The 24929-nt window shown below is 50.4% G+C and overlaps 7 protein-coding genes across 7 annotated transcripts; 3 read left to right on the top strand and 4 right to left on the bottom strand.

Moving 5' to 3' along the window:
- Positions 1-426: 426 nt before the first annotated feature.
- Positions 427-1442, bottom strand: PFICI_12805 (uncharacterized protein; the record flags this gene model as incomplete). Its single annotated transcript, XM_007841386.1, has 3 exons — positions 427-691; positions 774-1167; positions 1235-1442. The coding sequence occupies 3 exons, from the start codon at positions 1440-1442 to the stop codon at positions 427-429; spliced, it is 867 nt and encodes a 288-aa protein (XP_007839577.1).
- A 1150-nt stretch (positions 1443-2592) lies between these two features.
- Positions 2593-3541, top strand: PFICI_12804 (uncharacterized protein; the record flags this gene model as incomplete). The annotated part of the gene is made up of 3 exons (XM_007841385.1): positions 2593-2722; positions 2775-2872; positions 2939-3541. The coding sequence occupies 3 exons, from the start codon at positions 2593-2595 to the stop codon at positions 3539-3541; spliced, it is 831 nt and encodes a 276-aa protein (XP_007839576.1).
- A 282-nt stretch (positions 3542-3823) lies between these two features.
- On the bottom strand, positions 3824-4626 carry PFICI_12803 (uncharacterized protein; the record flags this gene model as incomplete). Its single annotated transcript, XM_007841384.1, has 2 exons — positions 3824-4570; positions 4624-4626. The coding sequence occupies 2 exons, from the start codon at positions 4624-4626 to the stop codon at positions 3824-3826; spliced, it is 750 nt and encodes a 249-aa protein (XP_007839575.1).
- A 922-nt stretch (positions 4627-5548) lies between these two features.
- Positions 5549-7213, top strand: PFICI_12802 (uncharacterized protein; the record flags this gene model as incomplete). Its single annotated transcript, XM_007841383.1, has 2 exons — positions 5549-5821; positions 5879-7213. The coding sequence occupies 2 exons, from the start codon at positions 5549-5551 to the stop codon at positions 7211-7213; spliced, it is 1608 nt and encodes a 535-aa protein (XP_007839574.1).
- Positions 7214-7510: 297 nt separating this feature from the next.
- Positions 7511-8489, bottom strand: PFICI_12801 (uncharacterized protein; the record flags this gene model as incomplete). The annotated part of the gene is made up of 3 exons (XM_007841382.1): positions 7511-8124; positions 8206-8235; positions 8303-8489. 3 exons carry the CDS (start codon positions 8487-8489, stop codon positions 7511-7513), a joined length of 831 nt encoding a protein of 276 aa, XP_007839573.1.
- Positions 8490-11781: 3292 nt separating this feature from the next.
- On the top strand, positions 11782-13096 carry PFICI_12800 (uncharacterized protein; the record flags this gene model as incomplete). The annotated part of the gene is made up of 3 exons (XM_007841381.1): positions 11782-12195; positions 12265-12412; positions 12474-13096. 3 exons carry the CDS (start codon positions 11782-11784, stop codon positions 13094-13096), a joined length of 1185 nt encoding a protein of 394 aa, XP_007839572.1.
- A 4826-nt stretch (positions 13097-17922) lies between these two features.
- PFICI_12799 (uncharacterized protein) lies at positions 17923-20342 on the bottom strand (the record flags this gene model as incomplete). Its single annotated transcript, XM_007841380.1, has 4 exons — positions 17923-18387; positions 18521-19959; positions 20030-20207; positions 20310-20342. The coding sequence occupies 4 exons, from the start codon at positions 20340-20342 to the stop codon at positions 17923-17925; spliced, it is 2115 nt and encodes a 704-aa protein (XP_007839571.1).
- Positions 20343-24929: the final 4587 nt, after the last annotated feature.

Here is a 24929-nt window from a genome sequence, read left to right as displayed (position 1 = left end):
CAGATTTGGAAGATAATCTCCGGAATTGGCTGAGTGCCATTGGCAAATGCCTGGCGCATAGGTCATGTCATGCGGGGTTGGGGAACCAAACAGCACCCTGGACGGGCGTCTCAGCTGTCAAGTAGTGGCCGCGAACCCCTGTGCAGACAGGATGGGAGTGTTACTGAAAGCAGAGTAGATATTTGGGGGCCTTCTTTTTGAGTGGTCTATATGGGCGTATCTCATACACAATGATACAGGTAATTGTACAATAGCAACGTCCGGGAGCCATGACACTCACTTCAAGTGTCCGAGAAACGCCGGAGCCCCTGCAAAACACGTGAAAATAGAAAAGAAAAACCTGGGGTTGTTGGTGATCATGATGACGACCCCAAGGGGCGTTTAGAGGCTATATCCCATGTTGCGACGCGGGATGATTAGACAGACCTAGGAAGATTTGGATGCGGGACCATTGGATTCCGGCTTGTTTGCGGACGGTTTTTCATCCGAAGTCGGGGGCTTTACATCAGTCTTCACATTGACGACTGCTGTGCTGCTTGGAGAGCTGGTGGCATCAAGCTCAGGTGCCGGCGTGGTCGTGGCGGCAGATGCAGCCTCTGGTGTCGCCTCAGCACCTGGTGTCTCTTCTTCGTCATCTGCAAGCTCGTCTCCGTAGACCTCAGGATGTAAGCGGAAGCAGTCCTGCATGTGCCTAGAATCATGTGTCAGTTGTGCAGCTCGGGTGTATCTTGGGTCCTAGCGCTGGTGTATGTGCTCATTGTTGGTGTACGTACTGGAATTTGTCAATGCAGTCCATTCCCTTGGGCTCTTCCTTGGAGTAGACGAAACAGCTGAATGCAGCCTTGAACTCCTCACCACAAGGACCGTGGGCCATTCCTCCCAGGCATGGGCAGTCCCAGTTGATCTCGCCAGTCTCGGGGTTGAAAGCGCCTTGCTGGTTCGCCTCGGCCTCCAAAGCCTCTGGTCCGCTAACCTCGCCGGACTCGGGCTCGCTCGCTGAGACTTGCTTGTCTGCATCGGCCAAGGGAGCAGCTGTCTTTTCCTTTGCGGCTTCCTCGGCGGCCCTGGCGGCTCTGGCCTCGGCTTCCTTGCGCTTCTCTGCAATCACAGCTTCGACGGTCGGGAGGTCATCGTCGGAGAATTGGGGCGGCGGTTGCACGTGGAGTGCTGTTGAGAAAAGTCAGCAGCTGAAATCAAGTTTTCAGAAAGTTGTGCGTGAGTTGTTTGCGCATACGTTGGATTTCCTCGGCAAACACTGGACTTGTGCTGTACCAGTACACTGCGCCAGCTGCAAGACCCCATCTCACTGCCGAGCTCTTCCAACTCCTCTTCTTGTCTGCTGGTGCTGTCGAGGCGAATCGTCGTGGCACTGTCGTCCTCAAAGCATTTTGTCTGACGGCGCCGGAGGCGCGCGGTGCAGTCCGCAGCGCTGATCGATACATGGTCGCAATGCAATAATACAGTGCAATGAACTTCTGCTTCAAATGAAGGACGGGGAACAAAAAAAGAAACAACAATCGAGTGAGCGCAAAAGGCGAGATCAGAGCCTGTTGCTGCTTGCTGAGAAATCGGAAATAGCTTCAATTGAGCTTTGTAAGCGATCGCAAACACCCTCTTTGGCACCGATTATTGTGCTGCCCCGGGAAATTTTTTGATAGTGACGCGCATCTCCGGAGTGTCCCGTCAATGGCTTGACGACATTGGTAGACAATTCTAGACACTCACTGAAGGTGCGCAGAGCTCGGGCCACTTAGCCATGTTTTGGCGGTCACTCGCTAGAATAGGTCCATTATCCACTCTGCTCTGGACAATATGCATGCTGCAGGACACAGCTTCCATGAGATCTTGATCTCGACTTTCTAGTCGTCCCCTTATTTCTCAGTGCATCCTATTACATCTCGTTGAATATTATGCAAGAACATGTTCACACATGGGCCAAAAATGACATGAGAAAAGCCAAAAAGGGAGTCCAACCCCTATGAGGTGTCCATTTTCATGAAACTGGAACCTTTTCATTCTTGAGTGGGCATGATTATGTTGAGAAAGGGTTTTGAATCTTTTGGACATCTTCATTGCTCTTCCGTCCCGGCTCTGCTGCCGGCCACCGTTTGACTTTTATCGAGTCTCACCCGGCGCCGCTGTATGCTATAGCCGGGACGACACCGAAAGGATAATTTACTACCGCCCGGTCCGCCGCTCAAGGGGTTGCCCCGCTATCCGGCAGTACGTGGGCTAGAGGCGGTTTTTTTTCTGCTCGTCGGTCTTCAACGGCTGACTAGCTGACCAGCTGACTTACGAACGTACACCATTTTTACTTTTTTTCTTTTTTCTCACAAAATCTCTCGTCAGACATTAGTCCAAGAGGCACGTCATTAGCAGTCTGGGTAAAAGGGAAATCGGAAACGCTTGAGGACTGAATATTTGCCGTCGTGACAGCAGCAGTACTTAGCCTGGCCCATTCCCTGTTCCCTCGTTGTGACATGATCCATTCGTTGGTGATATAATCTCGAGTACAAACACAACGCCTGAGAGAAGAAAGTGCAATCGTACCTGTGTGCCTTTCAGATAAACCTAACCCCCCCAACGATCATCATGAATACTCCCACAGTATGGCGTCCAGCTCGCATGCTCCAAGAGGAATCACCTGACCGTGACTTTGCTCTCATCATCTTAAACCAACCCTTGAATGATGTCCAGACCCTTGGAAGACTCTGGCAAAATTGTAAGTCATGTTGACTTGCACATGTTTTGCCACTATATCTAAACAAATCTAGCATCATTACGGATTGCCGCGGATGGAGGAGCCAACCGTCTATGCGATTTGCAACAACGAGAAGGCCAAGAGACAAAGGGCGGTGACGCCCCAAATTTTGTATGTTTGATGTCCATTTGCCAATATTTACAGACATGTATTTGCTAATTCCCTCGCTCTTACCAGAACGACCTGGACGTCATTATAGGAGATTTGGACTCACTTAGTGACTCGGTACGAGCACACTTTGAAAAGGTCAACCCTTCTATAAAGATTATCACAGTAAAAGACCAATATAGCACAGACTTTTCCAAGGCGGTTTCTCATGCTCGTGCCAGCGCTGAAGCCGGCGACAAGGATATAGTAGCCATGGGCGGCCTCGGTGGGCGCGTCGATCAGGGTCTGAGCCAAATCCATCATCTCTACCTTTTCCAAACGTCGCCGACCTATGCCAAGGGCAAGATGTACCTCGTCAGCGGTGAAAGTCTAACTTTCCTCCTCAAGGCGGGATCCCACCAGATTCACGTGCGTGAACCGAGATGCAATGGTAATGCAGGGGCGGCACCCGAGGAGATATTTGCAAAATATGCTGGAATTATACCCGTCAAGGAGCCTAGCGTCATTACTCTGAAAGGTTTCGAATGGGACGTGACGGATTGGCCAACAGAATTCGGTGGCCAGATGAGCACGAGTAACCATGTATTGCCGGAAAGTCAGGTTGTGGAGGTTACAACAAGCAAAGATGTCTTGTTCACAATTGCATTGAATGGGCGAGATGGCAGAGGTTGAGGACAGTCGCAATGCCCGGACTGAACAAAACCTTTGCCGTCTTCAAGCTAGGGCGAGTCGTTGGCTTTGTGCAGCCTGAACAGCACCACGAGTTCGGCCGCTGGAGATGATTTTCGATTATGTGCGGGTTGTAGAACTTCTGAAATTTGCAAATAGCAGAATAGACTCATGCCACGATTCCTTGCCAACTCCCCAAACTCCACGCTATGACTGCCATAAATGCAATTTTGAATAGTCAAGAGAAAAACGCCAGGACATTGGTTCCCGATTGTCGAGGTTCGGTTACCTCAAGAAATGTAGGCATAGCCAGCAGAATCCAAAGAAAACAATGACGCCGCCCCAGAATATCCACTTGTCCTGCTTGGCCCTGCGCTCAATCATGCGGATGGTATCTCCACTGACGCCGAGGGTGTTGGCCACACTGTAGAGCCGCTTCTGCGTGTTCTTGAGCATTTCTCTCTGCTGTCCGAGGTCACCAAGCACGGCCTGGCCCCTGGCTATGTAGTCATCGAGCGCCTGGTTCGTGCTGGAAAAGAAATTCTGCTCCCTCAGGGCGTGCGCCTCGCGCGTGTAGTCGTTGCTGCCCATGCTCATCTGCCCGCCCATGACGCCGCCGCTCCCGTAGCGATTCGTGGGGACCTCGCCATCTGCGCGGTCCGACGCCCCGACGTTGGCGTACGGGTTCTCGGGCGTGCTGGTCGTGTACGGTCTGCGACCCAGCAGCTCCGCGCGGCTCTGCAGGTGCGCCGACTCGTCACGCTCGGTCTTGAGGGCATTGAACTGCTCGCGGAATTCGGATAGCTCGGTTCGAAAGTTCTTGATGCGCTCGTAGGCCTTTTCTTGCTTGGCAATGACCAGCTCCTGCTTTGCGAGCTGGTTGTACTCATCGAGGGTTCGCGAGAAGGATGTGAGTGATGCCGATAACGAGCCGAGAGCTGCAGGTGTTGCTGGTTGGCCAGATGAGGTGACGGAGGTGAGCTCCTTCTTGATAGCAGTCGACTGCTTAAGAGCTGTATTGAATTGCACGTTCTGCGACCAGTCAGCTCTGTCTTCAGGGATGCATCTGCAGATGGCAAGCTCACCATGATGGTGGTGTGTCTAAGTTGTAAAGGAAATTCAAGAGATGAACCAGACCCTGTTTCGGAATTATTCCTACAGAGCAAGGAGTCTGTCTGATTATGCAGTGACGTGGCTGGTAAATGTATAATTCCAGACACCGATAGAGTTCACGATGTTGCTGGCTGTCCTTTTTTAGAGCTCCAGCTGGTAGGTAGCAATCTGGCTTTCTTTAATTCGTTCTTACGCAGGGCCAGATTCTGCGTTAGGTAGCGATGCGACCCCCTGGAAAGGGTACATCAAGGGTGTACCTAACACCTAGTCAGGCCACTAGAAGCCATGCTAGGTCCTGGGTATCCTAAATGTCCAGCGGACTGGAGAATCCTTAATCCTCAGAGTGCGGCTAAATATGGGGAACTCTAAATGTTAGGTTAAGTGGTTAATCATGCGCCCTTCAACGGTGGCAAGGAATACATACAAGATCTCATGAGCAGGAATACCGTACTCACAAATGGACTTAGCATACTCATTGTCAGCATCTTCAAGGTTCCGAACCCTCAGCCTGGTAACTGGGATGTACGAAACGGCGATCATGAATCGGTTGACAGCCCTACGCTAAAACCGGCAGCCGAAAGCAGGAGCTGCTAAATCCGAATTTGTGGGCAATCATTGCCATTTGACTGGTGTTAGCCGAACTCGGTTCCGAAAACGCTTATGGCTGGTACCTCTAGAAGCCCCATCGAACACATGCAACAACAAGTACCTGCATTGACCGATTGGAAAGCACATGGTAAAGAATGTGACATTTGTACGCCGTCACGGGTTTCTGCGACTCAGAATCATTCATGATAAATAATGCCATGGCCTAACACTTGGCGATGTTGTGTACCGTGGATGATAGGCATAAAGACGACAGTTTCCAACTACTACCCATAACACCCTTCATATACCATGTCTACAGACGCGCAGAGCAAAACCACCAAGCAGTCAGTGGATGCAATACCCCCAAACGCGGAGCCCATTAGCGAGCAGCCAACGGAAGAGGCTGCACCCAAATACTCGGTGTTTACAACATGGGAGAAAAGAAGTATCGTTCTCGGTGCAGCCCTGGCTGCCTTCTTCTCGCCTTTAACAGCCCAGATATATCTCCCGGCACTGAACCTATTGGCTATTGACTTCAATATCACTGAGGCCCAGGCCAACTTGACGGTGACGACGTACATGGTATGTATAACGAGCTTGTTTGTGGCCCTTTCGAATCCCCTACTAACTTCATGGCAGATATTTCAAGGAATTACTCCAATGTTTATTGGTTCATTTGCCGACAGCACAGGTCGTCGCCCAGCTTACTTGATTTGCTTCGTCATTTATATCGCTGCCAATATTGGCTGTGCTTTGGCTCCAAATTATGTAGCCCTGCTCATATTGCGCATGCTGCAATCAGCCGGCTCCAGTACCACAGTGGCACTGTGTCAAGCTGTGGTAGCTGATATTGTCACATCGGCCGAACGTGGCCAATATGTCGGCTTCGTGACCGTCCCAATCATCCTCGCACCCTCGCTCGGACCGGTTATCGGTGGATTACTGGCCGCCTATCTTGGGTGGCGATGGATATTTTGGTTCCTGGCCATCTTGGCGGGGGCTGTCTTCTTTCTCTATGCCCTGTTTATGCCTGAGACGTGCCGAAATGTCGTGGGCGATGGCAGCGAGCGTCCGCATCCATTCTTCCGAACATTTTGGCAGCTCATATCAGACGCTCTCACGAAATGGAAAGCCAAGCGCAGCGGTGATGAATTGGCCTTGCAGAAAATCACCACTCATACTTCGCAAAGGCGCAAGCTCAAGATGAACAGACCGAACCCCTTGCGCAGTCTCCAGATTCTCTTTGAATTGGAAATGTTCATCTTACTCATGTATAGCTCCCTTGTTTTCGCTGGGTTCTACGCCATCGCCACTTCAATGCCCGCACAATTCGCCGATATATACGGCTTCGACGAGCTCAAGGTCGGCTTGATGTATTTACCCATGGGAGGGGGTTCAATCGTGGCCGCCATCATCATGGGCAAGTTTGTCAACTGGAACTACCGACGTCACTGCAAAAAGCTCGGCGTCCCTTTTGAACAAAGTAGACAACAAGATCTTTCCAACTTTCCTATCGAAAAGGCCAGGCTTGAAATTGGCATACCGCTGCTGCTGCTTTCCTCGGTGGTGCTTTTGGCCTGGGGCTGGGCACTGCAATACCGAGCGCATCTCGCAGTGCCCTGCGTTTTGTTGTTTCTCATAGGCGTAGGCATGATAGGCTTCAGCAACACTACCAATACGCTTATTGTGGATGTCAACCCGGGCAACGCCGGCGCGGCAACGGCCAGCAATAACTTGACGAGATGTCTTGTAGGCGCTGCTGCTAGTGCCGTCATTCAACCAATGATTAACGGAATTGGAAGCGGGTGGGCATTTTTCATATTGGGGGCTCTGCAGCTCGGCCTGGCCCCCGTTCTCTTTTTGATCATGAAGAATGGCATCAAATGGCGGAAGAGAAAGGAAGAAAAGAAGCGGGTGAGGAAGGAAAGAAAACACGCGCAGGCTCAATCTGCAACGGGGACAGATATCCATTAATGTAGTTATGTAATCCTCGATACCTTATATACTAGCAACTATCATCCTCCATGTAGAGGCTGTGTTGACGCTGCACATTGATGAACTCAAGGCTTTTGAGTGTTGATGGCTTAAAGTGAACATCCTTGACTCAAACTAAATCCGATGTTATAGTTTGTTCACTATATATGATTCGGGCCGTAGCATTAATTATGACCCCTTTTCCGCGACTGGTCAACATACTTAGCAACCTGCCTTGGGCAATTAACAGATCCTGCAAGTCGAGAGGAGCCTAGTCACTTTGACAGTCCAAGGAGTTCACAGTCGGCGAAGCTTCCACAAGCCACCCCAACCGAGCCAGCCAACGGTAATTGCCGCCTTGATGGCAGCCACAAACCACAAGCTGGGCTGCACCATGCCCGTGGCCTTTGAGATCCAGCCACCACAAATTGCACCGACGAGGGTAAGCACAAAGGCAATGGCGCGGCGGTTGCGCTTGTCATTGGCATTGTACCGCGCCAGCAGCCGCTCATCACTGACGAGATCGCACAAGAGGCTGGTGATGACCACGGTGGGCACCTCGCTGACGCCGAGGCCGCGGCTGTTGACGATCTGGCCCGCGGCCTGGAACGAGAGCAGGGCGACGGCGGCCAGCTCGGTGAAGTTGACGTCGTCGGGGTCCCGCTGCGACGGGTACCGCCCGTCAATGACGCCGCCCTGGATGATGGCCGCCGCCACCATGACGCAGACGGTCTGCAGGAAAAAGGAGCCCAGGACCGTCCGCCGCAGCCGCGCGCCGCCCAGGAGCTTGTGGAAGCGCGCAAAGAGCAGGCAGCCTATGGTGAAGCAGCCGATGGAGCAGAGCGAGCGGGCCCAGCCAAATGGTTTGTTGTTCTGTCCTGACGTGCCCAGCGCCACGAATATCGTGTTTCCTGTGCCGGTTCTGATCAGATTGCTTGATGCACTCGATTGTACAAGTGGTGGCCTTTTTTTCGGCGCTCATTGGTGCTTACCTGTCTGCATGGAAACAAAAGTGCCGTATGCTATGTGAAAAACAAGCATCAGAAACACGACTTCTTTGGACCGAAATGTTTATGGCGGACTACTAACCATTGTATAATGTTCCATCTGTAAGTCCAGTAACAAAACAACAAATCAATAGAGGTATGTAGCCTGCCGCAGTGTCGACCTCTTCTGAAAAGTGCTTGCCCAGGCGGTATTTGCGACTCGTAGATTCATCTCGGTGACCAAGCGTCGGGTCAGGGGGAGTCTCAACGACCTTCTCTTCGTCTGACATATTGATACGTTTGTTTGAGATTTTGATCAAATATGCTGTTGTCGGTAATGAACCGTGGACTGAAGCAGAGCTGGGAGATCTTAAGAGGCACTTTGGTTGCTTGGTCCTAGTCGACACAGGCAGTTTGTTATCTGCACAATCTACAGAAGCGTGCAGTTTGGCCCAAGAGACTCAGAGGGGCGCCCAGAGACGAAGGAGATGGCGATAACAACGATCAATCGGCTCTACGGCAACGTTGTGACCGGCGATCTGAGGCCTCCCGAGTTGTTCCGTCTTGGCTACTATAACAACATTCAGTAATGCAGTGTTGTTGATGCAGGTGATGCGCGGCAGAAGCGCAAATATGCACTCCTCAATTCTCGAGGGGGTCGCGATTGATAGAGAGAAAAAAAAACACCGAGACCTTTTCCATCTCCGCTACAGAAATTTCGAATTTCGTCCTTTCGGGAGAATCTCCAGAGTCCAAAAGTCCCCCCACGCTTCGGCGTTTGTTGCCCCATGCCGGGCGCACCGATTTTCTTGGAAGTTCTTGGAATTGTCTTGGGATGTCTTGGGAGATGCTGGGCGTTTTCTTGGAAACCCGGGCTACAGCTCAGCGGCGAAGGAGCCAAGTATGCAACGGCGGAAGGGAAAGGCCAGCAAGCAGGTCTCGGCGCGCATGTACTTGAGTAATAAACCTGGACCAGCAAAAGGAGTGTTCCACTACTCGAGCCAGTGAACGAGTTGCGAGAGGGGGGAAACCGGAGTCGCAAAGCTATGGATGGATACTTATCTGCGGATCGGACAAGACTTTCAAGCACCAACGTGCCGTCTCAGCTCTGGCTTGGCGGTCCGGGATCTTTAGAACTTTAGCCGGGCTCGCGATCCACACTCGGTCCCACTGCCCGGTAGGGTAGCTCTTCATATCCGCTCTGCTTGTTTGTTCATCTGCAGCATCGTCGTAAACGGGTAAGGTGCCAGATCCATCGTGGAGTTAGTCTGGGATATACGAATCTGCTCCACGATAACCCCAGACTGTTCACGCATCCCCGGGCCCCACCGGAGACATCGGGGTCATGGTTCTTACGAAGGACGGAGTTATCGAGCAAGATGGAGTAGTCGGATTGTAGATCACATTGGGCCAGAGACTTGGCGGATCTTGGTATACGGCACGTGCCGGAGCGGAACCTAGACGTTGCCTAGGAAAACACTTGTCAAGACCCTGCGAAGGGTGCTCGGGGAGATAGCGGATGGCCATTTCCGGGGCTGGGCGATGCATATAAGCTTGTACTAGTTTACTAGTTGCAAATCCGCCGCCTTAAGCTTGGTGTTTCCACACCGGTTCGGCCGTTTGACGGCGTGGCTGCATCAGCTGTCACTCCTACCGAGTGCCGTGTGAACAGACTTTGATTAGAAATAGGTTGACATCGTTTCTGTGATTATATGCTGTGGAAAGCCATTCAGGCATAACGAGTCTCAAATTTCATTCAAAGCCATCCTAGTATAGTTCTTTCAACCAAACTTCTGAGACACATGTTATGACTATAGAGTATGATGCCATTGCCCCTGAAACTTATCTCCGGAATGGTAAGTGTCTTATGACAAATAACGTGGCAGTATATCCCGCAGACGGTGTATCATCATTGGCCTCGGCTTTTTCCTTTACGATCTCGACATGGTATTGCATCGAATGTAACAAAAGGCTAGCATCTTATGCACGTAAGCTATATGCCGATCGTTTTGAGGCTCCCCTAATCGTCGATTTGCACACCTTGAGGGGCCGATTGGATAGATTTATCAGTGGCATATATTCAGCCGACGCGTCAGCATGCTCCATCATAGATGGTGGGCAAATTAGGTATTGCTAGAATAGGGAAGGCTTCTCTAAACAGCCCTGTCATTGATATCGGGCTTGAGATAACAGTTGGACCGGAAAGGGTCTGTTGCAGGGCTTCAAAGAGCTCGGCACGGCCCGCTATGAACTAATCAGGCTCCATTGGTTTCTATTGTGTAGCATGGCGTATAGAATATCCACTATAGCGCCAATCTGAAGCTATTAGACTTGGCAAACTCCTCGTTGAGATCATTGCTAATCAATGATGTAAGTTAAGATCTGCCCCTTGAGCCCAGTTGTGCTCTCACAATCTTTATGGGCAAAATGCATCACGTACGTCGTACGCCATAACCAAAAGTAATTAACATATTCATGTGATAGTAGACAATAAGTCATGCTACACATGGCCTCATGCTTGAGAGAATCAAGAGCAGCTTCATCGAGTCAATAGAAATGATTAGAGAATTTCGTTTTCAGCTGTCAATGGTGGCTGGCACATGTGTTGGAAATAAAAGGGAGGAAAATATGCCAAGATAGTGCAATGTTGGCCTTTTTCATGCTGTCTCAGGACTTTTCTGTCACGTTCTCCTGCTTTCTCGACACGTCACTAACATTGGTTGATGGTTGAATGAATGACTGGATTACCAAGGTTCTTGAGAGCAGTTCCTCGGTGTAACCTGCCATGCTCGTTCACATCAATGCGATCTGAGGCCGCCTAGGTGGTCGCCGTAACGATGTATTCTACAGAAGCCAAGATATCATGTGTAATAGAATTTCTCTTGCCAATATACTTCTCTCAACAATGATTTGTGAGGCCGTATTCTTCCGATCCTGGTTGTAAGACTCGAGGAAAAGAGCCAAGATGGTAGCATTATTGTGGCGCTTCGGTCTTTGAAAAAGCAACGAGAAATGATCAACAACGCGTAGGCTTGTTCGCCAAGTCCGTGAACCGGTTCTCGACCTCGAGACTTTTACAGGTCGTCGCCAAGGAGGCCTTTTCCGTGCGTATCGGCAACCTCTAAGCGCGACGAGGTCAACATTGCCGCGATTAATCCCTCCTTTGATGCCATCCCCCATGACCAGGATGGGGATTTGCCCTCCGCCTGAAACATTGGCATACATGTCGGAGGATCAGTTGTTGTCGCAATCTTTCAATGATCGTGTCTTGGCTGATAAGCCATTAGTTGAGTGTGTATGCGAATGCGCGCCGAGATACGCCAAAGAATTCGGGTTCCGGATAGTCGACCTCCTCCCAGAACGGAAATCCGGACTTCTCGATCGAATAAACCAGTCCTCGAGAAAGCATATCGGTTGAAGAGATGAAAAGCGTATTCGCAAGTATAAATAGGAGTCTTCTGCCACGTCAATGGAGAGATATCAGAGCACTGCCACAAGATCTACACTTGTCTTACAACGTTTATCTCCACATTCTACCCACTTTGCAACGATTATCTTTATATTTCTTTGTACATATTCATCATGTCAGTCGCAACGCTTCAGCCTCAAGACCCAGTCTCGCGACTGGAGAATGAGTCTTCAATTGTCCTCCAAGCCGAAGCCCTATCTGAGAGCTTTGCCGCGCCCGTCAAGCCACACCCAAACATTGAGACCGTCAATATCGCTCCTGACGGGCCATTGCTTGAGTCGGATGCGTCCGAGAACGGCACCAATGGCGTCAACGGCCACGACGAGCCAAAGGCCGCCCTCAAGGCCATCAATGACACATGGCTGCAGCTCAACCACGTAGCCTCGAGCGTTCAAGAGCCTACTACTGGAGCCAAGAAGCTTCGCAAGATGCTCCTTGAGACCAATGAGTTGATCGTATGCCCTGGAGTCTATGATGGCTTGTCGGCACGGACTGCTATTGAGCTTGGCTTCAACGCCATGTACATGGTACGTGAAATGATAATACACCTCGACACGTGGTAAGCATAAGAGATATGTAATAACACTCTAGTCCAGACAGGTGCTGGAACCACTGCTTCCCGTCTTGGCCAACCCGACTTGGCTATTGCTCAGCTCCACGAGATGCGAGAAAATGCCGAAATGATTGCCAACCTCGACCCATTCGGCCCACCTCTGATTGCAGACATGGACACTGGCTATGGAGGTGAGAAATGACATGCCCCCCTTTCCGTCACCAACCTCAAGCAACTAACACCCCTCATTAGGTCCCATCATGGCCGCGCGCACAGTCGAGCAGTACATCCGAGCCGGCGTCGCCGGTGCCCACCTGGAAGACCAGGTCCTCATGAAGCGGTGCGGCCACTTGAGCGGCAAGAAGGTGGTGCCCCGCGAGGAATACCTGGCGCGCATCCGCGCCGCCCACGCCGCCCGCGTGCGCCTGCAGTCCGACTTTGTGCTCATTGCGAGGACCGACGCGCTGCAGTCGCTGGGTTACGACGAGTGCATCTCGCGGCTGCGGGCGGCTCGGGAAGAGGGCGCCGACGTGGGCCTGCTCGAAGGCTTCACGTCCAAGGAGCAGGCGCGTCAGGCCGTCAAGGACCTGGCTCCCTGGCCGCTGCTGCTCAACTCGGTGGAGAACGGCAAGAGCCCTACCATCACCGTCGAAGAGGCACGCGAGATGGGCTTCCGCATCATGATCTTTAGCTTTGCTACGCTTGCTCCGGCCTACATTGCCATCCGCGAGACTCTGCTCCGCCTCAAGAACCAGGGTGTTGTCGGTACCCCCGAGAACATCACCCCTGTCAAGCTGTTTGAGGTCTGTGGGCTCAAGCATAGCATGGCTGTTGATATGAATGCGGGAGGTGCATCATTTGCCGATGGTGTTTAGTGCCCCCCCTTTTTTTCGTTGCCAATATTTTATGTCATGAATTTCCTTGAATGTAGGCAGAACAGGACTATCTCTCTTGGGGGCGTTGTATATTTTCAGAATCTGAAAGATTCCTTTCCTTACCATCAGTCATTCATCGTTGGGAGGCTAGGAGACTTGCAAGTTGTACTATGAATCCTATCCGCTAGGCAACTCTAGAAAAGTTAACCAAACATGTCCCTGAATGAATCCAATTAATTTTGTCCTAGATTGATTGTAAATAAGAATAACTGTGCTATATATAGCACTGCTGGTGCTACAGACTCATACTAACGTCGGTACAAGACCATGGCGAGCAGATGATAAACAAATAAAGGCGGTAGATATTCTGGCGGAGTCGTAGTAGCCAAAAGCAATGATTGAGTTTGATAGGAGTGCCGGGCATCGGGTCCTCCTTTCGATTCCCCAGAGTGTCTAGGTATTCAGAGAATCTTCCTATCCAATCCGTAGAATAAACTCACCGACCGCACTATAGAACTAATGGTTAATAATAGTTTGTATCTCTGATGCATTTATTTATAAAACCGACATATGCTGGAGTTCGTTCCTATTATTGAGAGGCTTAGAATAACCCTGGTGGAGTTATCTCGTGCATTCTTTTCTAACTGAACATGATCTTGGCCGTCTTGGGAGTCTTTGGGTTTTCACAATTCTTGCTATTTCTTGGTTCCTTAACACCAAAAATATTTTACTTTGTGATTAGTTGGGCAGGAGCGGACTTATCTCCTGCCTCGCGCCCAGATTTACTGAGACAATATCGTTTATCAATCAGTTATTACTTATAATTTGGTTGCCACCAGAGAATCCGACAACACGTCGTCCCAGCCCTGATGGTTAAAATCAGCGTTGCAAACATCGCAGATAAGGCCGCCTTTTCTTTATCTAAACGAGCTTCGTCAAGCACGTTGTGATATTCCGATCACGACATTTAAGCGTGGCAAGTTCTACAAACTCTCTCAAAAACCCGAAGCCTTTTAAGCGTTTGGTAGAATCTGCTGCTCAAGGTTGCCGTCTGTGCAAAGTGCTTTTCAGAACACTCGAGAACAACAGCCCTAAACATATCATGAGTGGCTGTTCTGGGTACCACAATCGTTTCGGGTACGAGCCACTTCGACCTCATAATCAAGAGGAGGGCTCTTCGGATTGAAACCGCCAACCTTGATAACGCCATTGGCTGGCAAGTCTCTCTGATTGCTGAAAGTCATGATCAGGCAGCATTGGTCGCAACAAGTCTAAGCTTTCCTGAAAGCATCATGAATCTTGCAAGCTCATGGTTGGGAAAATGGTCCCGGAAACACGAGTGACACAACGGCTCCATTTTCAGCTCTCCAGAGCCACGGTTGGATGTTAGACACAAAAGCACAGTTCTGCTTACCCCAACAGTACATCGTACATCTGGGACCAATTCGCAGTATGCAGCTTTGAGTCATTGCCGGGGGGAATGGGGCGCCCCTGAAGACGGACTGAAGAAACACTACGAGATCAGCTGCATAAGGACATTTCGGAGTGATTGACAGAGGTACAGCTTTGCGAATCCGATCTCTCTGGCTCCATGCGCTGGTCATCGGTGTTGAACATGGACCAAAGGCATAATGGAAGATAATACACTTGGCCTGAAGAGTAAGGCTCAGTCCATCTCCACCATGGCCCTATACATGGCGAATATGGTCTTCACTTAGGCATGTTTCACATCAGGGGCTCATCGTTCTGGTCACAATGTAAGCAAAGAAAAACAATCACGATTATTGTAACATGCTTAGCATCTTTACTGCATGAACTATTACCATAAGAGTAGTGAATAATGCAATGTTTGATATTTTGACGCTATAGTGATGCAAGAAGTAAGACTTCTTTGGAGCACTGGGAGGAGTCACTAGACATTTTTCATACCACATTCAGGGAATCTCAGAAGCTCATGTTATGCAAAGTTCGCCGCCACGCCGCGACAAGCGCAAGAGAATGATTTCCTCCATGGAACGATGCTTCCCCAAATGCTGCAATCGTACCCCATTCCCTGAGAATTACCTGCTTTCTGTATATATCTAGTTCCGGTTGGACGTCAAAGTCATGGCGTGTGGTGCGTGGCGACAGAGGCCCAATGTGGATCAACAATGATCTTGAATAGTGATGCAGATGCTGATCAAGGTAGCAGAGGTAATTCTTACGTCTGAGAATACGGTTATTTTTTTTTTTTTTCAAAACAGAAAAAATAAAGAAACTAAGAGCGTCAGTCATACCAAAGCCCAGAAAACGGTAACTGTTCCAATTTGCGGCACGAAACCGGGAAGTAGTATAACTGATATGCAGCTATATCGCCACAAGCCGACCATAACTCCGCGTGGTGCGAAATGACAAAAGTATTCGAACGTTGCAGATTCCTGTCTCAGCATCCATCGGTGGCGGGTCCCAGAGGCCAGAATCAATAACGAGACAGGTTCCCGAGATCAGTATAATGTGGGCTTCGGGTGTGTGTGCGTGGACCCGCCGAAGCAGCTACTCCTGATTTTGAATAAATATTATTATTATTACTGAGATGGAATATAAAACATGTAGTCCCAATGTCAAGGTACTCCAACCGAAGCATGCAGCCAATGCACTTCCTATCCTGTAACCTTGAACAATGTACCCTCCATCCTACGCCGACCGTCTGAAATATTCCTGTATCCATATCTTTTTTTCTTCTCTTTCTCACATTGGATGCACCCAATACCATGGTAGTGTTTGTTTGTTTGTGTTTTTTCCTCTAAGAAAATCAAAAGCAGTAGTAATAAGGGTATAATGCTAGTGGTCCATCCGATACTCCCACCCATTGTGCTCCGAACCGAGCTCGAGCTTATCAGCAACCCGAGCAGACATAGTCCAAGGCCAATCCAGACCATTTGCCACCGAAAAGAAAAAAGAAAAAAAAGACACGAAACAAGATGATCTACCTGTACATGCACCACCGATATGAACCCATCCCAAGATAATGAACATGATGAAATGAGATGAGACTAATGGAAAGAAAAAGAAAGAAAGAAAGAAAGAAAGGGCGAAATATGCAAGCATAGCATGTTGAATCAAGCTGCATGAATTGCACAAGCTTGGGGAGACGGCAGCGCTCTTTGGAGACGTGGTTGCGTGGTGGGGGAGAGCTAGGACGAAATCAAATAATGGCCACAAGCCCAAAAATGACAAGACGACATGTCATTAATTTAGCCGTACTCATAGCCATCATAGCCGCCGAACATGTCCATTCGGGATATGGAAGCGAAATAGAAAGCATGGGAGCATAGGAGAAGAAGATGAAACTGCCGCCCAAAGCGGATCCATAGGAATCGAGCAGCAATGAGGTGGGTTGCCGGGAACGCAAAGCTGAGAGGCAGATGATTGTCGGTCAGATCCAGGCCTTGTACAGGCAGGCAGGCAGGCAGGCTCTCGCGCCTAGGCAGGTGAGAGGCTCATGGGGGAAAAGAAAGGGACGGGCCAGTCCAGGGATCTTGATTTGTTTTTTTGGGGCTGCAGACAAACTGCTTTCCTTTCCTTGGCGTTGTGGCATATTTAAGGCTTCAATGTTGTTGACGTTTGTGACCGAATAGTAATAGACGCTGCCTGTTGCTGCAGCAGACTAACGTAGCGATAGGACGGAGAGTATCGAGCTCGGGAACAGAGCGGGATCAGGCGGGTCCCTCGCGTTGCATTAGTAGGCTCGGACTGCATGCATAGCCGCATCCCTAGTAGCCCTTTGACTACCTCAACCCTGAACCCTCCCAAAGCCGACCATCCCATCCACCCCTGCTGTATGTAGTATGCAATGGGGATCATGGATGTTTGGCAAGTCTTTTCAGCTCACCAGTATCAAGGGCGGTGGAAAAAGCCACTTGATTTCAAAAAAAAAAAAAAAAAAAAAAGAAGATTCCAAAAATGAGCAAATGGATAACAGGGGCCCCACCCCTTTCAACCATTTGAGATATCCATGATGGCGTCAAGTTGCCGGGGGCGTTGCAGTACAGATTCCCAACATGACAGGTGGTCCAGATAAGGAAAGACTGAGGGTTCGGTCGGATTCGCTCCAGGGAGGGTCAGCAGGACAAGGGACGTGCTGATGCTTGGCGTGAGTGTAACAGAATATGTCGCCGAGCACCTGAGGAAGAATATAAACAAGCAAGGTGCGTCGAATGAGTGGTGTAAAAATGGGAATGCGAATATCGAAGGGGGTCGGAGGGCGGCAGAAATCAGAGCAGACTGAAAGTAAAGAGAGGTAGATGGAGTGTTGCGCCCTGCCCTGATTGGTGTGCGCCACAAAGCGCCACAACAGCTGATGCCGTGCTATACCCCACAGACACAGACCAGACGACCCCCATTCCAAGGCAGACAGAACCAAAAAGCCATGCAACATGTACACCCCGACCACCATCAATGTAATGCCTTGTCCTTTTTTTTCTTCCCTCTCTTCCAAACTAAGGCATGGCAAGATATGGAGTAGATGCTTCATGTCGCCTTTGAGCAATCTGTTTTGTGTGTTGACGACGGCGCCCGGCCTCCGCTCACGAGCGCCCACTTAACCCTTCCCCCCCTCAGTACTGTACATGCCAAGCTGTTGCATGCCTTGCTAAAGAGGGAACACCATCCAGAAGAGGAGAATGAATACTATGCCCTGGTGGGAGCGTGACTGGGCGCCAGCCCCCATCCTAACGCGTCGTTTGCATGGGAGATCCACACTAACCGGTCACCCGCGACACTGACTCACACCCTGAGCAGAGCCTCGAGTCTCGATCTTGTAGCTCGTGTTCGTGGCCTGGCAGTCGTCATGCCCGCTGGCCACCACCTCCATATGCCGCAGTATTATACACATGACTCTGGTGGTGACCCGCGTAGGCTGGGATCCCTCCTGCGTCAATGTAGCCGTTTGTACTTGTTGTGTCCCAGCGTGTCTGCGGTTGCGACGCGAGCCCGTAACCTGATGAAGCCGTGTGTCTTCCATCACTAGCACCGTACGATGATAGGCTTGGGATGCGGATCCCGCCCGAGGTTGGTGAGTGTGGCTTCAGGGTTGGAGACAGCGGTCGCGCAGAGTATGTGTTCCATGAAGCAGAGCTGCCCGACAGAGATCGAGGTGATGTTATACCATGATGATCGTGATGACCGTATGAGCTTTCGCTAGGCGTAGGAGGATGGTGCGGGTGATGGTAAAGGCTTGGGCTCGGGTTGCTCACGGGGGTGAGCAGCATATGACCAGTACCCGGCCCAACCTGAGAAGAGGGTGAGGCTGACTAAATAAAAACTCATCAGAATCCTTCAAATGACTACTTTGTAACTGCCGTCTCGTTCATCTCCTTTTCCATGTTGCAGAGTCATCTTGCACATGTTGTACCCAAGGCATGACTAGACGTGAATAGGACTTACGTATTTTGATATAATCTTCTTGAGGGCCTGTGCCAATATCTTCCAGGGGAAGACCTTGACATCCTTTTCAATATTGCGAGGCTTCGGGTTCGGGAAAGCCATGATAATCTTGAAGAACTCCTCGCTCTCTGGTTTAGCCTTACTGACTGTCGCCGGACGGAACCCTTCCAGATTGCGACGAATGCGGTTCTTCTCCTCCACAGTGAACCTCGATGGAGCGGCGACTAGCTGTTCGAGTAGGTGTATTGTGTCAACGCTTGTGACGTACCAATCGCCCTTCTCAGCCCAATAAATGCAGCTGATGCAAATACTGTTGGGTGGTCTCTCGTTTACGCTGACTGCCTTGAAGCTGGCTGTCAGAATTGCACCTTGTTGATGCTTTCTGAATAGTACAATGCGCCGGCGATTCTCGAATTCCTCTGCAGTCCAACCCTCGGTCATGCTCTCAAGATCTCCAGCAATGTTGAGCTTGGCTTTTGACTGCTGGAATACGGCATATGGGTGAAATCCAGAGCTAGGAGACCCGGACGTCTGCAGAGTGCTGGTCCGTACAAGCTGAGGGTTGGCAGAAGCCGGTGCTGGGAGTGATGCGATGCTTGGCCTGGTCATTGTCGTGTGATTCGTTGCCATTCCTGGGCTCCTAATCGAGTTGAGTGAAGATCCGTAGCCACCCCATAGCGAAGACGTCTTAATTGGAGGTGGTATGTGACGAGAATAATCGTCAGCATACGAAGAGCGGTGGTAAGCCGCCATCATGTTGTTGTTATTGCTTGTTGTACTCGCATAGCTAGGGTCGTAGGTGGACTCGGCAGCTTGTTGAGCCTCGGGAGGATAGCCATATGTATTTGTAGATGGCTCTTGCAAACGGTGATGTGCTTGCTTTGGGGTATCCTCGCGGTGTTCAGGTGATGGAGGTACCTTGGAGGAGCGCGTGATAGCGTCTCCCATTGGATCAGCTGGCCCCATCTGGCTGTCATGATAAGTAAACGTGCCGACCTCGAGAGTAGCAGGGGCTTGGGCATCACTTGTTTCAATCAACAATGATAAAGGCACGTTGATTGCCGCGCTCCTCGTGTCGTTGAAATGTGGTGCAACGCCGCTGACTACGTATCCACATCCGCTTGCATCCTGGTGATCTCTCACAGCGTGCGCCTCGCACTTCTGCTGACCAAAGACGAGATAAAAGTTGTGGCTCCCTGCGAGCAAGTCATACGGGACAGAGACCTTCACCATCACCTTGGTACCGCTCATACCAGAGCTGGGCTCACAAGCAGAGAGCAATGTCGGCAAAACCGGGGCGACATACGGAGCTGCTGAGCTATTGGCAGCAAAGGCCATTTGATTGAGTTGAGCAGCCACATTGGCATTTTGGTGCGATGGAAACGACTGAGCTGGATAGTGATATGTTGAGTCCTGGTACGCCCTTGACGACTCAAATCCTACAGATCGCGCCGGATTACCATCAGCAATAGCCCTCATTGAATATTGAGGATACAGCGGGGGACAAACCATGCATTTGGGGAGGCTGCGACTTGGAATACGTAGATGAGTTGAGGAGACCAGGGGAATCCCCACGCTGGCCTCCACCACTGGCTCTCGCGGCTTCTTCCTCGTATCTCAAGGCCACTGTCTCTGGAGACTCGACGTCGGGGTCGATGATAATTGGCCTATCTGGGTGGAAGTGTGGCTGTAGAAGCTGTCAGGACTCTCATGCTTCCGAAACCTGCCACGGGCTGGGTTGGGCCAGGTCGTTGGACCAAATGCTTAGTTCCTTCTTCGAGGGACTCACCTCAAAGCTGTACCCAAACTTGGAGGTAGACATTCAGGCTGATTTTATCGACGTTCCCAAGAGTATTGACGTGTCTAATCCAAGGGCAGTCTGGATGCAACACTTGTTTCGGGAACGATGTTGCAGAAATGGGAATGTTCTTCAAGGGTCCAAGTTATGGTCTCCAGGACTATTGATTAATCAGATTGCGAGAGAACGGTTCAGTCTGGCTGAAGCGGAGTTGGGATTGGATAGTGAATGAGATGGTGTTGCTTCTGTTGGCTGGCAGGTGAAACAGGCCGACTGGAATGGCCGTTGGCGTTGTCAGATTCGCTGGCTGAGAGACGATCAACGCTGAATTCCAACCAAAGCTCAGGGTATGACTGCACACGTTTCTGAAGTTGTGTGGGAGATTAATAGTGCCGAATGCCCTTCTACACAGGCCCGCTCGCTCTTTGATGACACAGCAGACACACAGAGAATCATGCCAGAATGGCGCTCATTGGTTCTGAAAAGTCGCTGACAAACTGAGTGAATCGAGTCTCGGAAGATGGAAGCGTCCAAAACTATCCTACTCCACCTATTGAGTAGAGCCCTTGAATAAACTATACAATGATGCGTTAGTCCACCGTGATGCTCCTTTTAAGCTGCCTGTATCAAAATCTGCATACAGTCTCGCCCTTCTCCTCTCTCGCGCATCCGCACATAAGAAAGTGTAGTAATTCAGATCTTACCTGATGCCTGTTGAACAAAGCGTTTCCAAGATCGATGACTGACAATCTCAACACTCGGGCCAATTACGTCGATGGCGAGTGGAGAAATGGTTCGTTGGTGGATGCAGGCAGCCCGAACCTGTTCGCATGAAAGTGTGTTAGCAAGGACTGCAAATCAGAATCGGCAGCCTCCCGAGCTCCCGAATGGTTCGCGTCTGCTTCCCGCAAAGTTGGTATCGTATATGACGGAACCAGAAACATGAATGGTAGGGAAACGAGACGTTGAGTGCCAACCCAAAACGAGGGCGGAGGTGACGAACCAGAGAAAGGCACCGGATGGATGCGTAGAGAAAGAAGGCAGAAAAGAATCTACAAGACTCACGACAAACGGATCCAGGAGGTAGAAGATGTGTGAGACGTTGTTTTTCAACTTTGGAACAAGCTGGAGCGGGCAAAGGGGAGAATTTGAAGAAATGTGGAAGTAAAGAATGAAAGGCAAGAGGCGTTACTTGTGGTGTCCAGCGGGACGATGAAGTAAGTAAGTAGATAGATAGGATGATGGGGGCTTGTCGTTAAGAAGAAGATACAAGGTGAAAAGGGTCGAGACCTTGCAAGTATACAAGTACCTGTGCCTAGTAGTTCATGTTGTGAGGTTCACCGCGTTTCTTTTCCCGTGGCGCCTAGTGTGCATGCTCTCGCTGATTGGCGTGGCGGTGGGCAGAAATGCAAAATTGTCCGGAGCCTCTCTTGCCTGTCGTCGAGTAGGTACTGCTTTTCTTTTTTGTTTTTCTCGGCTCTCCCCAGGAATCTGTGCGCACGTGCAGGGTGAGACTGCCCGCCAGAGGTGGTTGAAGTCGTCGGCCTTGACGGTGTCCAAGTAGTAGTGTTAGGAAGATGGCATCTATCTTCACAGGGATGAGCTATAAGCCGGCCGTTGAGATTTAATCATGTCTCACAACTGCAAATCAATGCAAGGGTCATGGTTTGGATGAGGAAAATAGAGTCAGAGTGATGGGGGAAACCATAATTTTCTGGGACTCGAGGTACAGTACCTAGGCAGGGAAAGACCGATGGGTAGAAGGTATCTGCCATCTATCTAGATACTTTGCCTGTGTAAACAGAGTATGCAAAGTATATATGCTCTGCTTGGGTAATGAAATGTATGCAGCAGGTATGTGCGTAGGTAGAAAGTATGCCATGGTTTCCATGGCATGAGAGATAGTCTTTGATCTATCCTGGACGGACGGGACGCGAGTGGGTCAGGTCAGCTACATACGTACAAACTATGGCTTGTACCCATGTATACGTACAAGTCTAGGAAGCTCGGCACAGGGGAGAGGAAAAAGTTCCCTGAGTCGATCGACCATGATGTCTTTGGCTAATGATGTACAAGGATGTTGGGCGTAGGTGGAAAGGGTAAAAGAAAAGAAACGACGCCCCCCCAGAAAGAAGCAGCGCCCAGGACGAGGAACGGGAGGGTCATGACAGACAGGGATAGCTGGACTTACATCATCAACTAGCCTGTGCTCTCCTCCTAGGGCCTGGTACGATGGCACGATGCTGTATAGGGCAAGAGTCCATGTAGCATTGTGTACTTGGACTGTATGACCAACCAAAGGATCAGTTGAGTGCTGTGGGAGTGTGCTCATGGAGGAACCGGAGACTCGTTGCCGGTACATTAGCTCTCAGATGCCTACATAGTACATGGCTTACATAGTACATAGCCTACATAGTCAGGAGGAACGAAGGGAAGGGAACCTAGCGCGATTGGGGAAATAGAAGAGAGTCTGTTCGTCCCATCTGCCTCTTTCTGTGTGTTTAGACAATGAACGGGGCTCGACGACGATGGAACTTTTGAACAGCGGCGCGAACAGCAATATCCCAAGCCGTGATGTCGTGTATCCAGTCGCGACGAGTAAGTTGGCCGCTTTGGGCTTCTATTTTTCTTCTTCTTGCGGCCATAGTCATTCGGCATGCTTGACAAGGCAATGACAGCCAGGACCGCATCACCCTGAAGACGGATGGAATGGGCGTCCGTATGGGCGCGCCAATGAAAACGACGGTGATTAGCGGGACTCGGCCGGCAATCTAAAGTGTAAATGCATGGGCCATGAAACGAACTGTACGTTTGAGCAGAATGACTTGCTTGACTTGCTGCTGCTGGAAGTTGCTGCTATTGCTGCTGGATGGTGGGACACTGCTTTGCACGATCGAGTGGGCAATACCCGGATATGTCATGTCATTGGGTTAGCGGCTGCAACATTATTTTCATGAACAGCAAGCTATTGGACCATCTCCGATCTGCCATAGAGACTAGGTGAGTATGCAGTCTAGTGTGTCGAAAGGTGAGGTAGTTTTGGTAGTATCAGTAGTAGTAGTAGTGGCAGACTCACAAGCCAAGCAACCAAGCTCTTTTTGCAGCGGGTTGACAAGCAGCACTCCATCGGCGCGCCGGGTAGGATAGGGACCCTGGTTTGGCGACGAAGCCAGGGTGTAGAGTAGGGGCTTGGCACGGGCTAGATGACCAGGTTACTTCGCCAATCTCTTTGGCTCCTCGATGTACCTCGTTTGTACTGGCTGTGACCCCGGTTACGTCCGAACTTCATGGGAAACGAAATGCTTGTCGTCTCCAAAGGTGTAACCGGCTCATAACCGCATCGCGAGCGCACGACAGCTGTTGCAGCGGGCTGTGCTTAGCTGTTTTGTGCTATGTTGCGTGTTCTGTGTACGTATGTTGACGACAAAAGACGAACCGGGGGGCAAGGTCGCTTCGTCCATTGATCTGACGGAAGATGGGCAGCCAAACACCGACCAACTGAGGTCATCACTTGGGACTACTGAAAGATCAATCAATCAACTGAACGTGCAGTGTAGGATATCTTGTACATGATGAATACTGTCTACTAGGTGGTTTCTATCCTGAATTGGAGGGAAAATACAACGCGCTGTAAAAAGGCTGCGGCCTAGCTTGGGTAAATACCTACCTAGTGACAAACTAATGTACTGTGTAGAGTACGGGTAGATAGGGCGCGTTCATGTGCTTCAAGTCTTGCGGGTTTCTCTCTCTCTCCCTCTTTCTTGTTCACCTTGGCAGCGCCCCTTCAAGTAGGTACGGTACGCTATTGTGTGACAGTGGAACGGCGTTGAGAGAGCAGGATTGATTACCTATTATTACTGTAATGGAGGACAGCTGAGCTTTAGTCGGCCGCTCGGCTTCATGCGCCAGGTCCAAATTGGCTCCTCCGCCCGCGAGAGGGGGAAAAAAAAAGCATTCCCATTACTGCACTACGGGCACTTTATTGTTGCTAAGCAAAGGCTACTACTATCACTAGAAGCACGCTACCACTCGGTGCCGTTGGTTCAATCAGTCTAACGACGCGTTAGCATTGAGAAAACTCGAGGTTATTGCCGTCGGCATGCCCACCCCCCACAAGGTGGTGGACAAGGCTAACAAGGTCAAAGATCAGACGAAGCGCCAGACTTTGACGCCTCGAAACTGCTCATCCTCCCATGTAATTTGCCCTGCCTAGGCAGGAATGCGTCGCGACCACGACGATGCCGATCGAAAGAAAAAAGAATGCACGGCGGTTCGCAGCAGCCAAGCTAGCGACTCGAGCGAGGGAGAGCCTACCTATAGAGGGGGAGGGAAAAGGAAACCGGGTCCACCAAACGGACGGCGCAGCAGGACGGAACGGCATTTCGCACTCTAGTGTCTAATTGAAAATGAGTTGAATTAGGTAAAAAAATGTCATTTTGTTATGTAGGCATGATGCATCACGATTCTATGTACAAAGATACGCCCTGCATAGTGTACGATATATTGTTGATATCCGTAGGGTCTGTTTGCATCCATCCATCTGTCTGGGCTAATGTAGGCAGCACGGTCCCGCGCAATGATCGCCTCGCCGTGATTCCTTTTTGTTGGCCA

This window comes from Pestalotiopsis fici (assembly GCF_000516985.1).
Source record: "Pestalotiopsis fici W106-1 unplaced genomic scaffold PFICI_Scf_10, whole genome shotgun sequence".
NCBI classification, from domain to species: Eukaryota; Fungi; Ascomycota; class Sordariomycetes; order Amphisphaeriales; family Sporocadaceae; genus Pestalotiopsis; species Pestalotiopsis fici.
This window is presented reverse-complemented; position numbering and strand designations above follow the sequence as displayed.